General features: G+C 34.6%; 1 protein-coding gene across 1 annotated transcript in view; it reads left to right on the plus strand.

The window, feature by feature from the left end:
• The window catches only part of RIMS1 (regulating synaptic membrane exocytosis 1), a 446205-nt gene that overhangs the window by 329672 nt on the left and 94540 nt on the right, over window positions 1–21993 (plus strand). The window contains 3 exon segments of the mRNA XM_040983625.1: window positions 7912–7983; window positions 13293–13475; window positions 14551–14663. Of these exon segments, the coding sequence (XP_040839559.1) occupies window positions 7912–7983; window positions 13293–13475; window positions 14551–14663 (368 nt within the window).

Below are 21993 nucleotides of genomic sequence, written 5' to 3' on the forward strand. Positions count from 1 at the left end.
TGTTTGATGGGTTTAATTTTAGATACACTTAGAAATCAAAAAAGTTGTGTGGTTCATTTTATTTCAATGCAGTCTTGTGGTGATCTGGGATTGAACCTGTGTTATGTCCAAGGTATGCTTCGTACTGCTGCAAAACTGTTCTCAGTCAAAATGTCGCAATCAGAACTGGAAGTTAACAATAAGTCAAATTGCATCTCAATATGTGCTCTATATTGATACTGTATTTTCTTGGATAAAGTTTTTGCCAAAATAGTTCAAAGTTGTGCTAAATGATTGTAATAATTTACTCCAGCCTTTTATACTAGGGATGAATAATTAAACTGAGCACTAATCTCAGAAACCTCACACGTAAGGACCACATTAAATCACATTCTTTTTTCCTTTTAAAAGGTTATTCACAGAATGTGGTAATTTCAAGCACATGCAAACTTAAGGTCTAACTAATATTCATAGAGTTATGTATATTCAAGTTCATAAAAGGCACCTTTATCAAAATGCTGTTTAGAAAGAGAGTGCAATGATGATTTTTAACAGTCAGCATTTGTAGTAAAAACCGTTGGCCGCTTTTGCCCTAATTTTAGTCACAAATGTTGAAGGGATTCAACATATTTTTTCATACTTTTAAATAGTCTATAACTTCTGAAATATTCCTGGATCCAGATAAACTGATGTCCATGTTAATATGGATATCCAAATAAATAGACAATACCACTTGAGACAACATTGGGAATGCTTGTTGTTGAAATTAAGCTAGGGCAAACTGATTCATTAAAAATGAACCACATGCATATTCACACATCTGTGTCTGTATCTGGTTGCTTGACTTTCTTGTCAAGCGTGTTTTGGCAGAACTACTAATTTGCTTCAAGAACTGTGTCTTTGCACTCAAACTTGTTCATCACCTTTTTTGGCCCTTGACATAGCTTCCTTCCTAAGCATACTCATTTCCAGCTTTGGATTCAAACTGAGAGGCCTGCAACTCTTCTCTCCACTTGAAAATTTGAAGACTGCTATTGAGTTATAACTAGTTTAGTCTCGGTGTCCTTGTGCCTCAGAAAACACTGAGAAAAAGCAATCACCTCTCAGGCTTTTGGCTAAGATCAAGTGTAGAAATGGCAAACAGCCACTAGGTGGAGCAACCAGAACACATCCGTCATTTTTCATTGCCATTCACAGTCTCACCTGAGCACTGTTAGCGGTGCCTCCAATCAGCACACACTAAAAATCATTATCACAGATCACCATCGCAGATATACTAACTGTAAGTCACGATAACAGATACGCTAATAATGAAAAAGTTGGAAATTCTTTGAGAATTACCAAATGTGTTTTAAAAAAAGACAAAAGTGACATATGCTGCTCAAAACTTGATGCGAAAAAGTCTTTACAAGATTGCCTTAAACCTTTAACTTACTAAGCATGCATATATACATATATATGTAGTACAATAAATATGTATGTATACATGTGTGGGGGCAAGAAAGAAGCACAATAAAACAAGTTAAGCCTTCACATTTTGTTTTCACATTTATTTCATGGAGGGAGAGATCCCAAATGTACATAACTGAGGGTGCCAAAGGTGGGAGTCAATCCAGGCCTCCCGAATGGGTAGCTGGAACCGAGTTCCTGGCATTACCACTGCCAGACAGTTCAGAGCTGGAGGATTCAAACCCAAGGACTCAGATGAGAAATCGTGTGCAAAGAGGAGGATCCTTTATCTGCTGATTCACTCCCCAAGTAGTTCCAATGGCCACAGCTGAGCTGACCCGAAACCAGGAGCCTGGAGCCTCTTCTGAATCTCCCACACAGTTGCAGCATCCTAAGGCTCTGGCCCAGCCTTGACTGCTTTCCCAGAAAAACTGGAACTGGATGGGAAGCGGGGCTGCCAGGATTAGAACTAGTGGCTGTATGAGGTCCCAGCATGTGCCATGTGATGACTTTTGCCATTCGGCTACTGCACCGGGACTGAAATGCAGGTTCTTTTTTAAAAGCAGGCTATAGGCCTGCTTCTCCTCGTGTTAGTTTCAGTGCAATTTATCATGTTACAAAATAGCATTAGTTAATATTCCCATGTTATTATTCTCTTAATTTTTACACTTCAGTACAATCATAGCTACTTCAGCAAAACTTTATTGGCCCATGACTTCTGCAAAATGTTTTACCTGAAATTGCTGAAAATTAAAGGGAGGTATCATTGATGTTCATAGTTACTACTATTGATGTGTAAACAATCACACATCCTAATAGATAATACTAATTTAAAAGTGAGCATCTAAAAATTTCGCTCTAATTGGAAACTTGCCCAGTTTTCAGTTATGATTACTGCGTCAATGTAATATTAAAATAGTTGTTACTGCAAAAATTTGTTTATTTTTACAAATCACATTTTGTCCTATAAACTGGAAGAACTAAACACTATATAGAATCAACTTGAAGATAAACTGAGCATAGTAAAGAAATCATATGGATATGAGGTTTGAGTAATATTTTAAAAATCTAGATATTTGATTCTGGTACAATTTAAACCACAGATTTATATTTTGTATTAATAGTACTCTGTTAAAGAGTAGTACAACAAGAAAACATTTTAAAGGAAAAAAGCAGGGAACTTCTGACACAGTAGCTTAGTGGCTAAATCTTTCCCTTGCATGTGCCAGGATCCCATTTGGGTGCTGGTTCTAATCCCAGTGGCCCGCTTCCCATACAGCTCTCTGTTGTCTGAGAAAGCAGTCAAGGATGTCCCAAGGCTTTAGGACCCTGCACTCGTGTGGGAGACACAGAAGAAGCTCCTGGCTCCTGGCTTCAGATTGGCTCAGCTCTGGCAGTTGTGGTCCCTTGGGGAGTGAATAATCACATGGAATATCTTCATCAGTGTATTTCCTCCTCTCTGAATGTCTGACTTTGCAATGAAAATCTTAAAAAAGACATGAGTACCTAGTGGGGTGATACATCAGTGCTGACCTGTATTATCCTTGGTGAATCACTTAAATTTTTCTGAGACTTAATTTTATTATTTGTACACTTGTCTGATGAACTAGTAGAATTCTGATGTACAGAATACCCAGAAATTGAGTATCTGCTACATTGCAGTAAAATATATCCTGAGCTCATAATATATAATAGTTCCTTATATCTTAGAAGGTTTACCAGGTGTCATTTCTTATTTATGATGTTTTACATTTTACTGAAGAACGTGACACAATGTTTTACTTCTTTGTTAAAAAACGAAAGATTTGTTTGTTTGAAGCAGTTTTGCAGAGAGAGAGAGGGAGACATCAGAGAGAGAAGTATTGAATCTGCTAGTTCATTTACCAGGTGGCCCTATTGCCAGTGCAGAGCTAGAGCAAAGCCAGGAACCTGTGACTCCAAAGTAGGAGACGGGCCCAAGGGCTTGGAGCCATCTTCTGCTTTCCCAAGCAAACTGTCAGGGAGCTGCATTGCAACTGAAGCACAGAGAGTGGGACTGGCACTCCTGAACACCGGTGTGGCAGCTAGTGGTTTAACTTGCTGTGCCACAATGCTGGCCCTGCAAAATTTTATTTCTAAATTAATTTTTTATGAACTAAATGTTACAGTATAGGTTAATTTTTAATCATTTTAACTTTCAAATTCCACAATAATACAAAAAATGTTATTGTTTATAGTCAGCCATTCAACAGGATATACTTAGAAGTGAATATGTTACAATTGTAACTCAGATATAGTTGCTGAACATGAGGATCCTGGACAAGGTAGTGTAAAATATGAACTAGTTCAGTTTCACTATGATTTATTTTTGATTATATGTTTAATAGTTTCGACTGCATATTATATAAATGTAGATGGATTAGTTTGAGTTTTTCCATTTTAACATATGGCAAACTTCTGTCCCAAAGATAGATGTGCTTAAAGCATGGCATATATTTATAGCTGGGATCAAGGATTTGGAGTAGAAATGACACTGACTTTTAAATTTTCTTTTCTATTCTGGATCTACCCAGAATTATTTCAATGAAATATGTTTTTAGAACTGAGGATTCTTTTAAGGAATTTGAAGAAAATATAACATTTTTATGCAATTAGAAGGAATATCGATGTATTCGTACTGTGGGAGTTTTAGGAGATAATCTAAGTTGCAGCAGCATTTGAAAACAAGAAGGTTAAAAATACACGAAGATGCTTGCTGGGACAACATACACATTCAGGTTTGAGTGTTACAGAGAAAGGGTGCACAGCTCCTGAACAGTGTGCCATGTAAACTCATGAAGTGTCCCAGGGTTTTCAGAGGGAGGTTGCCTAAGGGGTACCAGAATACAGCCGAGGAGAAGTAATCAGCTCTGCTGTTCAGTAGCAACAGCAGCGTGACTAGAGTTCACATACCATGTTGTACCCTTTATGAAATACAAGAAGAGTGGAGCTTGTAGGCTGCAAGTGTAAAGGGTGAGGGTATTTCCCTTCATCTCTTCATAAAATACTGCACTGAAACAAAAAAAAAATTAGTTTGAAGATATTTCCCATGGAATATTGTAGTACTGTAAATAAATCAATAAGATATATGGACCTCTGTATTGGTATCATTCAGTAACAGCATTTACGCTGAGCTTCATCTTCTCACAGACAAAAAGAATCATTGTCTTCATATATATAAAGTAAAGCAGTAGAACACTTTGCAATTTTAAATTCTGTAAAATTATCACAATGCAGGTTTTATGCAATACTACCCAAACTAGAACTCCTACAGTGAGAGAATCGGAAAAGCTGTAGTGTAGTAGTATGTGACCACTTACCAGGTGAGAAGGAAAGCTGTGGCATTGTTAGCAGGTTGAGTGTGGCGTGACAATCCAACAGACCAATTGGGGTTAAATTCAGTACGAATCAAGACCATGCTTTCAGTCACTGCTCTGTTTGTCGTTTATGCAAGAAATGTGACGCAGTTATTGATATTGTGATTATAGACTCTTAGTTGATTTCTATGGAGTATGTGAATTAAGACAAATTATTTAGCTTCTCTGTCTAAGTCTCCTTGTTCTTGCTAAAGATGATAGTATAGTGCCTTTTTCAATCGGTAAGAAAATTAGATGAGACAATGCAGGTAAAGTCTTGCTAACACAGAGAAAGCTGTTAGTAAAAAAAAAAAAAAAAATGTCACATATCAGTACCAGCATCATTATTCTCACCATCACCATTGTCAGTTACTCTAAAAATCAACCTAGTTTTTGAATCCTTCATGCTTTAATATTGAGATGATGAGCAAGAATTTGAAAGTTGTGTAGTGGAAATGAAAACTGAGCCTAGAAAAATTAGTAATAAATACCAAGAACAGAAGAAAAGACAAGTTCTAAAACATACTATAATCCTGCGGTGCAGAAGTAGCACATTTGTTCAAAAGCTCCCCAGGTTCTACTCAGACCCTCTTCATTCTCTCATCAGCTTTTCCCATCTGACTGGTCTCAACTTCTGTCAGTTTCTTTGCCATTCCATAAATTTACCCAGCAAGTACCTGCCTCAGCCCTAGGTACCTGCTGTTTCTTTTGCCTGAGATATGTACTCACTAGATGCCTGTATGGATGGCTATGTTGCTAAACTTAGATTTTTGCTAAAATGTCACTATTCCAATGAAACCTTCCCTGACTGCCCAACTTCAAATTACATCCCCACCTGCCACTGAATTTCTGTCCAGCCTGTACTTCAGCTCCCCCTTGCCCTAGTTTATTATTGTTTTCATCATTTTAACTGTTTTCTCCCATACAATATATCATAATTTTTGAGATTGCTTTTATTGGTTGATTTACGCCAGTAAAATACAAATTTCTTGCAGGCAGGTGTCTTTATCTTCTTCACAGAATACTGCATGCACCTGCAACACTGGCTGTCACATCTATACTCTCAATACATGCTTCTTGAATGAGTGACTGAATCAAGACTCCTAATGACTAAAGACTCCTAATGTTGAAGATTTTCCTGAAATTGTATCATTCCATCTGTTCTCTGTGCTGAAGAATAGAAGTGAAACATTGGTTCTCTTAGGAACATGTGCTGTAATCCATTGAGAGAAAACAAAAATTCCCTGTCATTCAATACCTTGTGTGTTAACCTTAAAGAACTCTGCCTCTCTTTCCTTTCTCTATCCTCCCACTATACTTTGGCCTTCTGCCTCTTACTTCAAGAATAAATTTCCTTGCCAGCAATCAGAACCCTCTTCTCCCACTGATTTCAGGCATGTGCTGTGGCTTTTATTTGCTGCCACCTTAGGATACCTTCCACTGGCCATAGGTGCAGTAAAGAAATTAAGAATCTAAGTGTGTCCCAAGCCATACCAGCTTTCATGGTTTCTTTTCTTTTTGGACAAAGATGCACCCATAAGGCATATGTCAAAGTTTACATCTTCCCCTCTCCCTGTTGGACAGTATATAGGAAAAACAACTTTGGAGCCAAGTAAACTTATACTCTAATGCCATCTTTGCCACTTACGGACTGACTTTTTTTGACTTTGGCTTGAACCTGTCTGCTTGTGTGTCAAGTGGAGAAGACACTTTTTATAATGGTAATTATGGAGACTAATAGCATCAATGCCTTTTTTAAGCACCTGGCACAGTTGTCTTTCAATATTTTGAGCATTCCCCAACTAGTAAGACAGCGTAGTGACAAACATCTCCCCCCTGTATTGTTCTTTCATGTTGTGTGACATGTCGAATCAAGTGGAGGATGGTGAATGCATAGCTGCCATTTGAATTCAGAATGATTAGGCAGTGTGAACCCATTTTCTCGCAGAAGTTGAAGAGAGAGGACGTACAGCAGCTTCATTCTTTAAGCACCTGGTGAAAAATGGTCTTTGTGTCTTGACATTTATTTTAGTCTCCTACATGACCTGCTTTATAAATAATGGGCACTCAATTCAAATGTATGACATTAGTAAGAAAAGACAGAATTGTCTCAAAATTTGTGGAAAGAAGAATATCAGGAAGGAAAAATAAGCATTGTACAACTGAATACTCAACAGTAAAATGTAGGTTCTTATGTATTTTATATTTGTTTCTTCACAATAGTTTGCATTTATTTCAAATATATTGCTTCTGTAGGTAACTATGTAAGATGATGAATATATTCATTTTTGGATGCATTAACTATCCGTGTGTATGTGTGTGTATTACATTGTATACCTTAACTATACAAAGCAAAATTTATTTTAAAAATACATACTTGTTTACCGTGTAGGCTATGTAGTCCCATATAAACTGCCTTGGAAAAGAAAATTCTCTATATTCAGTATTTGATGCATTATTTTATCAGAAAATGCATTTATAGTTTCAAAAGTTGAGTATATTAGATGTCTGTTTTTAATTTTAGAGCATATTGGGGGCATTATAAACTCCTCAATTTATGATGTGTTTAGCTTTATAAAATACTGCATGATTGCAACATCTGTATGATTATTTTTAAATGCTTTTAGTATTTGAAAACTTTTAGTTTATATCAAACACTATAATGTTCCTGTTCTTAAAATTTTGAGCCATAAAAATGGTCAAAAACATTTCTAGCATCATGTTTCAACTTGATATAAATGTTGCCTCACTTCTTCTGGTCTTTCAACACCTAGGCCATTATATCCATGTTGGTCATCATTGCATTTCACCACTGAATGTGTTTTCTCATCAGGAAAGCAAAGTTGCTCAGTAGGAACCCATGCTGGATTGCAAAGACCCTAGTCCACATTAATGAAGTATATGCTTCTTGTCTCCTGTTGAGCAACTTACATCTTCCACACAGTAGCACTTTTTGTTTTTATTTTTGTTTTGAAAAATGTTGATCAACAAAATCCTCTGGGTACTTCAGTTGCCATTTTCCATGTGTCTGTTGCTTTTATCATTGTATGATGTTAATGTAGCTTTATTCATCATATATTTTGTGTTTCTTTAACATTTCATTCCACAGGCAGCCCAGAAAGTCTGAAAGATCTAGCATCCAAAAACAGACTAGGAAAGGCACTGCCTCTGATGCAGAAAGGTAGGCTTGGTGTCGTGATGTGCTGCCATCTTGTGTTTCACTTATGCTTTCAGGCATTCTCTCAATCTAATATTGCAATATCAGGACTTAGACATAAATTGTGATGTTTAAACACATTCTTATAAATAAATCCATCGTTATGTGAGAAGGGTCTCAGTGAAGAAATTAAGGTAGGGTAATTTGAAGGCAACCCTCAAGTCTCACATTTTTTTCATTAACTCCTCTTATTTCTCTTAATATTTGTTCTGATTAATGATGTGAGTCAAATTGACTCATTCTAAAATACAGATTGATATGTTAATATTTTGTGTCTGAGATAATTTTAAGTGCCACCACAGTGAATATTGTCCTGGAATATGGAAACTTTTTGAGTGTTATTTGTTCAAACATGTTCTCCTTAACATGAAGCCTTGTATACCTGGATGCTCTAAGATCCTGTATTACAACCAGATCCATGCCAAGTCAATGTAAAAGCAATTGTTGACATTTTGTTTGTAATTCACCCAATCCCACAAAAGTTTTTGATTCTTTTTCTTTAGGCACAAGATATTAAAATATTTATTTATGTAGTTGTAAAGATATTAAACTGTCCAACTAATATAAATTTATTTACCTATCCATGTATTATTGAGAGAATATAAGGGAAATTGGTATTAAATGAATGAGCATATTCAAATGACATAACTATCACTATACAGGTATGCACAGATAAAGTGAAGATAGAGATAGAAGCAAGTTAAGGGATAAAATTAGAAACTGTCCTATGAACAGATGTCACTTGAACTAAATCTAGATAGGATAAAAATACAAAAGGTCGAATATTCCACAAGAGAGGGCAGTGTGAAAGCACATTAAGATTTGGAATGATTTCTTGAGTTTGGGGAAATTGTACCAGTGTTTGGATTGAGAATAAGGTTCAAGCAATGTGAAAAAGAGCAGAAAATAAAATTGGAGAGATTGTGACAGGTTAAATGATGTAACTATGCCATAATAATGCTATATTAACAATTTTAGTTGCTGTATTCATCCTTAAGTCATTGGTATATTTAAATTTGGGAAGTAGACGAGCAGTCTTGAGTTTGAAAATTACAGATCATTTGAACCACATTTTGGAAGGTAAATTGAAAGAGCTCAGGGTAGGTAGAAGACACCAGCTAGGTTATCAAAACTGGCTTGGGCAAGATGGGATCTACAAGGCAGGAATTCATTCAATAAATGAATTGCCTAGTGATAGGCTAATATAGGGAACAAAATGACATTAAGATCTTAAAAATTAGTACATATGAGACACCTACTGCATTAAGGGATATGGATTTAAAACACATACACACAGTAAACTTACTCCTAAAAGCTCATGAAAATGTTGACTGGTTAAGGCAAATAAATTAGGATAGAATACGTAAAGAAGGACTTCAACAAAGTGTTGAGTTGAAGAAGGAGCTGCACTTTGAGAAAATGAAGCATGGAATTCTAGAAAATAGGTAGCATATGATTTAATAATGCCTTTTTAATTCTGTTTTCACATTATTTCATTTTGAGAGAGAGAGAGATAATATTCCCATTAGATGTTTCACTCCCTAAATATCTGATGCAGAACCAAAGCAAAGGCCAGCAGTCAGGTTTCCTGTTGCGTTACATACAGGAGTACAATGACTTGAGTCATCACCTCTGTTTTGAGGGGTCTGTAAAAGCTAAACACTGGCTTCAGGAGCTAGAGCTGAGTGTTGAACTCTGGCACTTTCCTGGGAGATGTGAGTCCTAACCAGTATGCTAACCTCCAGGTCTGACATCTACCCATGCATTCTCATTTTTAAATCTCAGTTTAGCTTTATGAAATTTCTTTAATATCATTGTAAATGAGCCTAACTCTGTAGTTGAGGTCATTTTGAGCTTCAGCCATCATTCTCAGGTCATCCCCTCCCTTTGCCATTATTAATGATTACTTTGACATGGTTCAAACATTTCTTCACATTCATATTCCTTTTACCCTTTCAAACTTCTTCGATACATTTGATAAACCCTAGTGAAGCGACTTGTGTTTATAGTTACGGGTTAAAGATATACCAATAAGCAAGTTTGTTTTCTTTTTGAGAGTAGGCACTATACTTAAAAAGTCAGGTGATCCCAGTAACAATTGAAGGTGCTTAGCTGCATTGAATGATAGTTGGGTGCCTGCCTCTGCAACCCTGAAAAGAACTGACCAACACAAGATCTCTTTTCCCTACTAGAAATGACAAGGATTGATTAACTCAAATATCTGCTATTTAAAATCCATAGACATACAAAGGTGTTAGGAAAGGTTTGTAAAAAAATGAAATTAAAAGACAAGTCTATCTCAGCAACACAAATTTGAAATCTGTGTTTATTTGATCTTCAAAAGATCGTGAAAAGTACATACTATGAAAAAAAAACTGAATGGATTTCCTATTTTCTGTACCAGAAAAAATGTCACTGTCACTGCACTTTCCACAAACACTTTGGACTATCCCGATATTACTGTAGGTTTTAAAATAGAAAAAGTATAACCTTTTAGATATGTAGAATTTTAAAAAATAGTTGAAATAGCTTTTGTTGACTTTTATTACAATATAACATGCCTAGTTGTTTTCTTTTGTTGTTGTTGTTGTTGTTAAGAACAAAAAAAATGGCCTGTATTTTCTAGATTCCATTCTGTCTCATTTCTTCAGAAGTTACTTAGAATTGACAGGTGAGCCAAGGTTACAGCATGAATGCTTTGAGCACTGATTCTTGTCCTTTGGGAGTTAATTTCCCCAAAGGAGTCACATTGGAGAAGTTTGCTGTGTAATTATCATGATATTAAGGTCCTTTTTTGGCCTCACTGGTTCAGCCTTTTGAGGAACAGCCACCAAAGAAAATAGTTTGAAACATAAGTGACCATTTGCTTAATGAAGATACATGAAACTGATTTCTGATTTCTATTCCTGGCCACTTTAAGTGCTTTGTATCTTCTTGGGAAGCTACTTGATTAGATAGTTGTCCAGCTTTTCACCTTCCTGTGAATTCAGCCATAGAATGGCTACCATCATTTCTACTTTCCATTCCTAGGGGCTTTTCTTCTAGAACCCATAAACTGTGTGCAAAGTTTTTTGTTCAAAGTACTATTTGGAGTCTTTAAATAGGCGTTTGTTGTGTTGTTGCTGTTGATAAGAGCCTACGCACGCCTATAAGGAATCATCACCTTCCCTTAAAGACCACATATACATCAATTGCAAATATCCCAGAACTGTACTGGGGCCTCCAGACAATCAGTTTATTATAGAATAATATGTAGCCACACAAATACAGGACTTAAGAGATAAGTCTTTGGTGAAAAATGTGTCTTAAAAACAAGTGAAAATGCTAGTGAGGTAAAGAGAGTTGACAGCAATGAACTCAATGCTAAATGTTAGATCCATGTCTGGAGATGGTCAGTTAGAAGATGACAGATTTTAGTTGGAATAGTAATTTTACTCTAGAAGTCACCTTTTTATTTTAAAACTCAGGAAAATACACACAAAACACAGTGCTGATTGAATAATACTTTTCCACATACTTTGATCCTATAAATTTTTAGAATTTAGTTCTTTTTTTGTTTGAAAAAAGTAGTTTTTTTTTTGAAAGGCTGAATTCCAAAATGGAAAAAAATAATAAAAGGAGAGAGGTAGACCCATCTACCATCTGTTAGCTCACTCAAATATTCAACATTATTCACAGCCTCTGAGTGCCTCCTTGTGGATCAGAAGATGCATCCTGAGGTTACATATTCTTGAACTGTGTAATATTCACCTAGGAAACCATGGTTTGTTTGGTTTTTTTTGCTAATTAAACTGCTTCTCATACTTTGACCATTTAGTTTTATGTCACATGAAATCCACCTAAATTGTTACTATTTCAAGTCATAATTCGTTGTTATTTCAGTGTTTAGAAATTAAGGGATGAAGTTGTAAGGTGAAAACTGATTCAGTTTTCAATCTGTATTTAGCACATAGATAGTCAATGAGTTTATTTTCATGTTAGTAGTTTATAAAGACTAGTAGGAAACAATCCTTATTCTCTGTCATCTGAGAGGACTTGATCATATAACCGTTTTCATACAAAATAATTTTCTGCCAGTTTATTAATACACGTGTCAGTTTTGAATGAACCATTTTAATCAGTCAAATACTACCAGTTCCTTTAATTGGGAAATTGAATGGATATATCAGGTTTCAGTATATGAAGCAAGATGAATTAAAAATTAATCTGTAATTGAAGAAAGTGAAATACAATTTTGTTGAAGTCCTTTGTTTTACCTTCTTGTTCGCTACAACCTGAAATTTTCCCATGTTATTACTCTAATTTGGAAAGGATGCCCAGTTTGACATTATTATAATTATAAAAATAATTTCACTTAAAAAATTTGTTGACTCATTCATGGTGGACAACGTGTTTGTGGATATACCGTTAGAGTTGAGGATGTGTTCATTTTGACGCATGTTCATTTATTTCATTCCTCTGTTGAAATAATATGTACTGGATATTTTCATCATGTATTGTACTTAAAATGTTTACAGAAATGATGGAAATGCAGAATCTTGTGTCCGTTTAAACAGGTGTGGGCATAAAGATAAGTTTTAAATTAGTAATTTTTAATTCATAAATTGCCAACATGTAATTTTGAGCAGCATATTAACTGTCATGGGCAAATATTTTCATCAAAGATTTTATCTGAGTAATCATTTTATCTGTATAACTCATTGACACTGATATAGTTAATAGTGCATTCTCCATCTTATTATGTTAATTTTTTGTTGTACTCGGATTAACCTTGAAAGTCATTCTCCTTTTTCACCTACTTGACATAGGCTTGCTTATTGCAGAGTACAATTGTGAACATTGTAAAAATATGCACAAAGTTCTATAGTGCATTTTTTCTTCTGGAAGGCAAGTACCTGAAATAACCTTGCATTCAATCTCATTTTACTTCTTCATTTTGACATCGTATCTCTATTGTGCTCTTGTTCTCTGTGCAGCTGTGTTCTACACCCTGGAGCTACAGCTCAACAATAACCAAGAGACAGTATTTTCAATGCTTATGGAACTTAAGAGATTTATTACATTAGTGTAACTTACACTTGACTTTTATTTAAAAATGCATGATGATTTGCACATTTGCAATGACAATTTTTCAGTTTTTATTTGAATTCTGTTTTAGGATTTGTGTGATGGGGTTTCTTTGTAGTAAACAGGTTTTCCTTGGACAAATGTGTTGCTGTCAAAATTAATGTGAACCTGCTGACTGAAGATCTTTTTTGGCCCTAATGTTTTAGGGTTCTGCCACCCTGTCTTTCTAGAAGGGGACACACAGCCCTAAGAGCAACTGATCAACCAAGCTTTAGGGGAAAACATCCCGCTCGCTCCAGGTCGAGTGAGCACTCTAGTGTCAGAACACTGTGTTCTATGCACCACCTTGCCCCCGGAGGTTCGGCGCCACCTTCACCGCTCCTGACAAGGTCGCTCCTCAGTGTGCAGCTCAACATCCATGTCCTGCCTCCGGGTGTTGGTGTGGCGTTGTACCTTCCTGAGCACTTGAAGCTTTCACTCATTATGACACCATACTTTTTTTTAATTCTTTCTTTGTGGCACTTAAGCCTCTCCTACATCCTCTATCACTTGCATACACCTTCACTGTGCTGGTGATTCTCTATAGCTCCTGCCAGTTAGTTATCATTGAAGATGAAATTTGGCTGTGTTCTGTCCTTTCATCTGTTTGTGGCATATTCATATATAAATTTTAATTGATGTTAAGTTTCTATAAAGAAGTTACCTGAAGTTAAACACACATCTGTCTTAAAGAGTATTTGACGAATTTATAAAAATTGTCTTTCAAATATGATCAGTAGGATCTTAGAATGTACTAATGTTCTACATAGGTAAAATTATGTGAAGATCAGAAGATAGATATCGGCTTTTCCTGGGCAGCAGTAACATAGCTGCGTCATTAGCAAATGTGCATTTATACTTTGAATCCTTACATCAGGATATTTTATAGCATCTGATTAAGGTTATTTTCAATTTATCCTACAATTTTCTTATCTAAAAATAAAATAGTGTGTTTTTCTATATTTGTAGTTGGAATTATTCTTATTGATTGTAAATAATTCTGGAGAGTATATATGGATTTAATAGTAACAATTTAGACACCAGCCTTTTTGAACTTGTACATCCATATTGTTAAGTTCCAGAGGCTGCAATTATATACATTTGGTTCAGCAATACTAAAAAGAAATAATTTGCCCAGAAAAGCACAACTTCATAAAAAGTGAATCAAAGAGAATAAATAGAATTTAGTTCAGCTTGGATATTTATCACATGGATCTTTGTGTGGCAGATATTTAACCTTTGTAGCTCGTTTTATAATCTTGCAAATATCATGTTTGCTTCCATTCGTCAAGCCAGGGGTGAGGGGGAAGAAGGGGGATCATGTCTCTTTTAAGGGGGAGCAGGAAGGAAAATAAACAAAAACTTTTTGTCAGGCTATATTGGAGTCTCATCATTCCACCATCCTCTTTGCTTTTTAACCTACAGAGTGCACCGACAAGGAAGCCCAACCCAGTCTCCCCCGGCTGACGCATCTTTCAGTAACCGCAGGGGAAGACAACTCCCACAAGTGCCAGTGAGGAGCAGCAGTATAGAACAAGGTATCCATCCAATAAAGAGAGATCACTGTCCAAAAATCTCGGCTTTAAGAATGTCCTTCTTTTATACTTCTTCCATTAAATGAATAGTATTTTGAATATATACATTTTATTGCATCCTAAGAACTTAATTTTTTAGAAGAAAATGTATAGTTTAATAACATATATTCAGTTTTGGTTGAGTGCGCGTATGAATGAACTTTAGGTGGTTATACAACAGAATGTTTAGAGGTCTAGAAATAAAATTTTTTCAGGGTCAAAGGAAGAAAATACAATTTTTAAAGACCACCATGCAACATTGCATTTATGTGTTATAGGAAGATTTAATGGTACAGATTGTTGAAACTTTTGGAAGAAAATGAAACACTTGACACTATTGGATACTTCGTTGGTGTTTAATTTTGACTTGATTAGCAATGGCCTATATTTCTTGTATAATGATGAAAAATGACATGGAGCACACATTTTAGTGTGTTTTTGAAATTCATGTTGCTTGAAGATTCTCATATCCATGTTGTGGTTTGGAAGGGAGAGAATGAGAAAAGAGAGAATCAGATTTTTGAATTATATCTGGTAGTAAAAACTCAACTTTCTAAACTAACTGAGATGAGTTAAATGTTAGGTTAAAATGTCAGTATTCGTGTGACCCATAATGCTGTGCCATTTCTCAGTAGGTGAATTAATTTCTTATCAGTGTTGGTTGCCTATATTTGTTATCATTTGTTACACAATGTACTGAAATAGTTTCTAATTTGAACAAGTTGTAATATAAATGCATTGGACTTTTAAGTAAGTGATGTGTTAAAAATCTTCGTCCCTATCAAAATAAGTGAAAGGTTAATATCTTGAATATTTTTTTCAACAGTGTTGATTGTTGCTGATGTAAAACTTGCATTCATACTATACTGAAGGTTCTGGGTAAATGTTTTCTCACTGAATTGGTGTGTGTTACTGAACATGTCACAAAAAATATTACTGGTCTAACAAGACATGCTCCTTGTTTCAAAGAAAGATAACATAGTATTATGCCATGCAGAGTATTTGATTATAGAAAAGCTATTGTAGAGATTATGACATGTCAACTGACTAAAAGAATATTGATGATGCAATGAACTGTTCATCTGTGTATCTTGTTGGTACATCATGCTTTTTATTTTTCAGGATTGTTATAGTGATTTGTGTTTAATTAATCAGGAAAATGTTTATGAAACTTTCTTTTCTAAAACAGCAGCTAATAGATTGAAATTATTAGTTCATATGTTTTAATAAATTTTCTTTGTCTTTCTGGGAACATTTTGAGAAGGCTATTTATGTTATAAAATTCCAACTGGTAGTAAGATTATTTTAAAATTTAAAAATAAAAATTGTTTATTTAAGTTATCTATCCATGAACTCCTGTTGCACAACTGAAAGACTACAAATTTTGATGTTCAGCTACAAGCACAACTGCATATATTGCTGAAGGTGGATATTCAAAAAATCATGTGGTCCTAAAATTCTTTGCATTTCCTCTAGTTGCAATTAAAGGATTCTGCATATAGTGGGGTACTGTATATAATTCTCCTATGGTGAGATTTTAGTTGTATTATTGCTGCAGACATAAGAATTGCTTCTCCAGAATCAACTGTATTTTATGTTGGGATTCAATTTTTAAAAGCTGATGTTCTATTGTTTATCAGTGCTGCTGTTTATAATATTCATATTCACAGTTGTCTTTCAGAGGAAGCATCAATTTTTAAGGTTTGCATTGTGGTGGGAAGAAGGGATTGACTAAGAATGTTACTAATGGATTCATTTTTAGATTAAATATCACAAATGCACTCATAATGCTTTGGCTCATTTGAAGTCCTTGAAATTTGATCTTAAGAGTCATTTACATGCAACAAAGTGACAATAAGCATGTACCATATTTAAATATTCTATGATCAACAAAATAAGACTGATATTGATGTTAATATGTGTTTTGGGACTTTTCTGGTAAATAATATTGTCTGTCATCACCTTTTAAAAAATCATTTCAAAACTAAACATTCAAAGGACAGCTAGGTATGTACTAGAATATTTTTAAAAGCAGTCTTCTAATTTCTTTCATGAACTAGATAAGATTTAGCACATTCAGAATTAACTTTACTATTGTCATTAAGCGTATAGAATTCCATTTTGTTTGGGCATTATCTGTTAAAACTTCTATCTTCTATAAAGGTTAGTGCTGACAGGCATTTAGTTGAAATTGTTTCAGTCTTTGCTGAACTTGACTTTCTTATGGTGGACTCCATTTTTTAACTTATAATAAAAAGTAGTTTAGCTGTTTTAAAAGAAGTAATTAAAGAAATAAGCAACTAGTTGGTAAGAGCAAATATCAAGCTCTTGGATTTTTTATTAAATCTACAACTTCTTAATACACTTATACATTCATTTTATTTATAAAAAATTGCAGAACCAGTTATTCATGTTATGATTTTTAGTATATGTAGCTTTTTCTGAAAATAATCTTTTTAAAATGTTAAGCTGCTCTCTGAAAATATATGCTTTTTCTTGCTGTTGTTGTTGATTTTTGACTGATAAATCTAGCCTATCTGGTGCATGAACTCTGATTATGTTAAAGTAGATTTTGACAAAAAACAAAGATGAATGCAACACACATTTTGAGATAGAGTGGTTGATAAGATAGCCTTATCATTTAGGAAATCCTAATGGAATATGATAATTGAGAGCAGTGACCTCTGTGAAATTTCTCTGGTTATTTCAACATTTTATTTCACTGTAGTCTTTATATAGGATGTGACTAAAGGCAGCCTGTTGCATCTTGTATAAAAATGTAGTTTCCTAAAAACAGCCAAGTGGTATTTTCATGTGTGTTCAACCCAGAGTCTTTATAAGAAGTGTTTTTAACACTTAGGAGCATGCCAGTTATGTTTTATGTTTTCCATTATTTTATCTGCTACCTCAACATCCAAAGACATTCCCCTTCAAAAACACCTGGGAAGATCAAGTTATTTCTCAGTAAGTGGATCAGTCATGGCCATTTAGTATAAAGTTTAATGAAATATCTGAGAAAGTCTCTAAAAAACAAATCATATTACTTTGGGAACTTTGCATAAAATTGGAGAGGGACAACATGATTATTTAAATAACAATACATTTTTCCATATATAAAGTGTTACAAAATAAACTATACAATTCAAATTCAGTGCTTCCTAAGTAAAAACAGTACATGTTTTTTTCATTTATCTGGCATATCAAATCATCTGATGTGCTGTCATTTTTGGAGTGATAGAAATTTTTGTTGTGAATATTAAGAATGTTTTAGACATTTCTAATAAAATATACATGACTTAATCTCAAATCTCTTAATAAAACTGGTGCTGAAATATAATTCCTAAAAAGGCAAGAAAATACAATTTAGAATACATTTTAATATACCAACCCTATTAGTATTCCAATGTTTTAATTTTTAAATTGTATTCATTCTTTCTTTGATTAATTTAGTGCCATAGTTGAGACTTATTCATGGTTTGTCACTTGCAGTTTATCATGTCACATTATATGTTATGCATTTTTATTCATGCCATTGTGTTAATTTACATTTCTGTGTCTAACTACAAATTTGCTGATTTCTTTCTTTTGTTTCCATCATTATGTGCATTTAATACATTGAAGAACAAGACAAATATAACTCTTCCACAAAAGGTAAATATGAATGTAACTTTAATAATTTAATATTGCTACTTTTATAACAAAATAAGTTTTATAATTGGATTTATTGTAATGGTGAGTGAAATTATTTAACAGATAATTATTTCCCCAAAATGCACTTGTAGGGCATATTATAATAGTTCTTCCATATAATTTTTTACATCAAAGAGAATGAAACATTACTTTAAAATTAAGGATATTTTTGCTTCAAAATTTATACACACTGTCACCTACAACACAACTCCCTTTGGAAAATAATAATGTATCCTTTCAATTTGTTTACATGTCTCTGCTCACATAGCTTCTTACCCCTACTCACAATAACACCTTAAACAAAGGAGCAGAATAATAGCTGGATTTTACTTTCCAGATAGCAGACAGCTCTAGTGCGTGTCCAAAATCCCCTTTTGTCCTGCATCTGGACAGCAGCCGCCATGCTTGCAGATCCCAGTGTTGGTGTGAAATTCATTAATACTGTTTTACTGAGAGGAAAGAAAACCATTCAGAGTATTCTATTGGCACATGCCTGAGCGCCTCTTTACTTTTGCTCACATTCTGGTTTTGTCATCTGCACCTAAGTCTCGAGTAGGTTGCAAGCCTTACCTGATGCCTGAAAGGCTCTCCACACCCTGCCTCACACAGTGTTGCTGGAGTGTTGTTAGTGTTAACCAAAGATTTGAGCAGCAATTTCCAATATAGGATTGCAACAATATTAAAGATACTTAAAATTTTATAAAGCTGTATATTTTAATGAAGGTACATTTGCTCCATAATTGAAAGTGGATCAATTATTAAGTTCATTTGTTTCCCATAGTAACCCTTCAAGCTAGGCTTGAAAAGAGCATCATCTCTCTTTTGTGATAGAGGTTTGAAATTCAATGAGAGTAAACACCTTTCCCATGCACATTGCTGAGCAGTGGTAGACTACAAACACAGCTGTCTTAATTTTGACCTCCCCATACTGCATGTTGTTTATATCTGGTTTAAGCACAAATCACAAACATACTGTTCTTAATGCTCAGCATATTTGAGTAAGTTTTGCTTCTCAATATTAAGAGAGAAAAATAGGGAATATTTGATAATTTTAGTCTGAATTTAAAGAAACATATTTACATTTACCTACATAGTTCATTAATTTATCATTTAGAGCACTTTCATTAACACTCTTTTTAGTCAAAAGCTAGAATTAAAGCATCAAAAAAAAAAAAACACTTAACTCAGGGTGTGCATGAGGCATTCGTGTTTGTGGCCCCACAGAGCAGAGCAAAACATAAGATTTTTATAAGATCATTGCATCCTGGCTGAGGGGTCTATTCACCCTGCTGAGTCTTCCTTGGAGACAGAAGGTAGAAATGCCTCACAGAGTAGATGCTGTGATTGGAAGCAACGTGAGAGACATGTGCCAGATAGCATCCAGCAAGGCGAAGCACAGCAGGTGCCCTGAGATTTATGGTAAAGCAGTTCACACACCAAAAGGAGTTCTCAAAGCCCAGAAAGGACGGAATCAGATATATTAGGTTAAAGTCAATTTTTGTACTCACATATTCCAAAAGAACAAAAAGATTTATACCATAGAAATTCTGCTGTGAGGTGACGTTGTCCATGCCTTGGTTCTCTCATGTAGAATTCATTTTTTCCTGTGTACCCCTTCTCTGGATAATTGAAGCGTGGCACATGTCATCCTAGTTTTCTGGACAAGGCACAAAACTTCTTAGAGTTTGCATCTGGTGATCCAGAAAAAAGAGAGAGAGAAAGAAGAAGAAGAAAAACAAAAAACAAATGGCCTCAGTTCACTGGGAACTGAGAAGCTTCCTCAGAGGCAAGACTGTATATGCTGAAACCAGGACAGTGGACAGTTCTGCACAACCTGGAACAGCTGCTAACCCTAACTGTAAAGGCCAAGCCAGTTAATTCTGCAGCACATGTAAAGTCACGTTTAGAAGAAATGTAAGGCATTATTAGCACTATTAATTGCAGATAACTCTGATTGAACACTTACTATACATATGCCAGTTACATGGCTAATAGTATTGTATATATTATATGTTATATATATTATTATATTTTACTAGAGCCAAAGACTATTAATATCCTCATTTCTGATTACAAAATCTGCAATTTAGAAAGCTAAAAACCTTAACATTTGGTGACTATCAAAATAGAGAACTGGATGCAACCCTGCCTTCAGAAACCTTGTCTTTGACATCTGAACTCTACAGGCTCTGCTGCACTAGAACAGCATTTGCTGAATGCCTGCTCTGCATGTGTGCCACATAATCATAGTAGTATGTGCATAAAGTCCGGGACACTATTATTATCCTTGCTTTATAGAAAGAGTCAAAGGAACTGACTGGAATTCACAAGGTAACAAAGCTCCCACAATGCACAGCAGAGATCTGACTCCATAGGCCGCATTCTGTCCCATGAACCACCTTGCTGAACTGTCTACAGTTTCAGCGTCACCGCCTTGAGAAAGCCTACTTAGTCTTCTTCCCTTGAGGACCCGATTTTTCTCCACTCAGTTCAATCTTTCATACATGACTTTTTCCTTACATTACCACACAACTTAAGAAAGGAAGCTGGTGAATAAAGATTACATTTCTTTCTGCCTGGGAAGTTTACCGTGAAACTATAAATGTTCATTTTACTTTACTTACTTTTTTATTCACTCTTGTGTTGAAAGCTGAAAGACTGTATCATTTTAGGCTTCACAAAACTGCTTTATAGGCCTACTTTAAATTATTCATTCTAAAAATAAGCCAATTTTTCCCTCTCTGCTACATTTCTTGGACAGTTTTAAAGAGCCCATGAATGTAGTTTGGGGGCATCGAAATAATGGTTTAAGAAGATCAAAACTGAACCAGAAATTAAATGACTTCAAGGTGAGAAAAAATGTTATTGTCATAATACATTTCTAGTTTATGTGCCTTTAGATAGTATTTTTAAATGCATTAGTTTTTTGCCTTTGGAAGCAATTCTGAGTCATAATTACAGCACAGCATACTCTCATATCTATAACTATGAATTTCCTATATCACTAAAATTTCTAAATTATACACATTGATAATGAAAGTTGATTAGAAATAACCTAAGAAAAAATAAATAAGTATATTAGCTAAACAGGAGTAAAGGGCAGATAGCTTTTTACTGCTTTGTAGTTTCCTGTGTTACTGTTGTGTAATAATTACTACAGTCAAATCCTAGGGGCTATTTGAAGATTATCTCTACTCACAGGATTTAAAAATAGCAATTACTATCATAAATGCTAAAATAAACTCATATCTCGTTTTTTAAAATGTTAGCAATGAAAATTTCAATGCTAGCTTACAGAAAATGTAATTTTATGAAACTACAAGCATTACTCTCAATTGTGTGTAATTTATATTTAAAAATAAAAATCATTTTGGTAATTTCCTTTTATACAGGTTATTGTATAAATGATATTTGAACACATTTTAATAATGTACAATGGTTGTGAAACATTCTAGCAACCAGTGATGTACTTGAGTTCTGCTAAAATAAATAAGCAAAATTATGTATTTTTCTAAATAACTCTTTTCACTGTTGTTAAGCAGCAAAGAAGTTCCACTAATTTACACTTAATTGTTATTTAGTAGAGAGCATCTTAGACCAGTGC

The sequence above is a fragment of the Ochotona curzoniae genome, unplaced genomic scaffold, assembly GCF_017591425.1.
Source record: "Ochotona curzoniae isolate NIBS_2020 unplaced genomic scaffold, NIBS_Ocur_1.0 contig_3819, whole genome shotgun sequence".
In the NCBI taxonomy this organism is placed as follows: Eukaryota; Metazoa; Chordata; class Mammalia; order Lagomorpha; family Ochotonidae; genus Ochotona; species Ochotona curzoniae.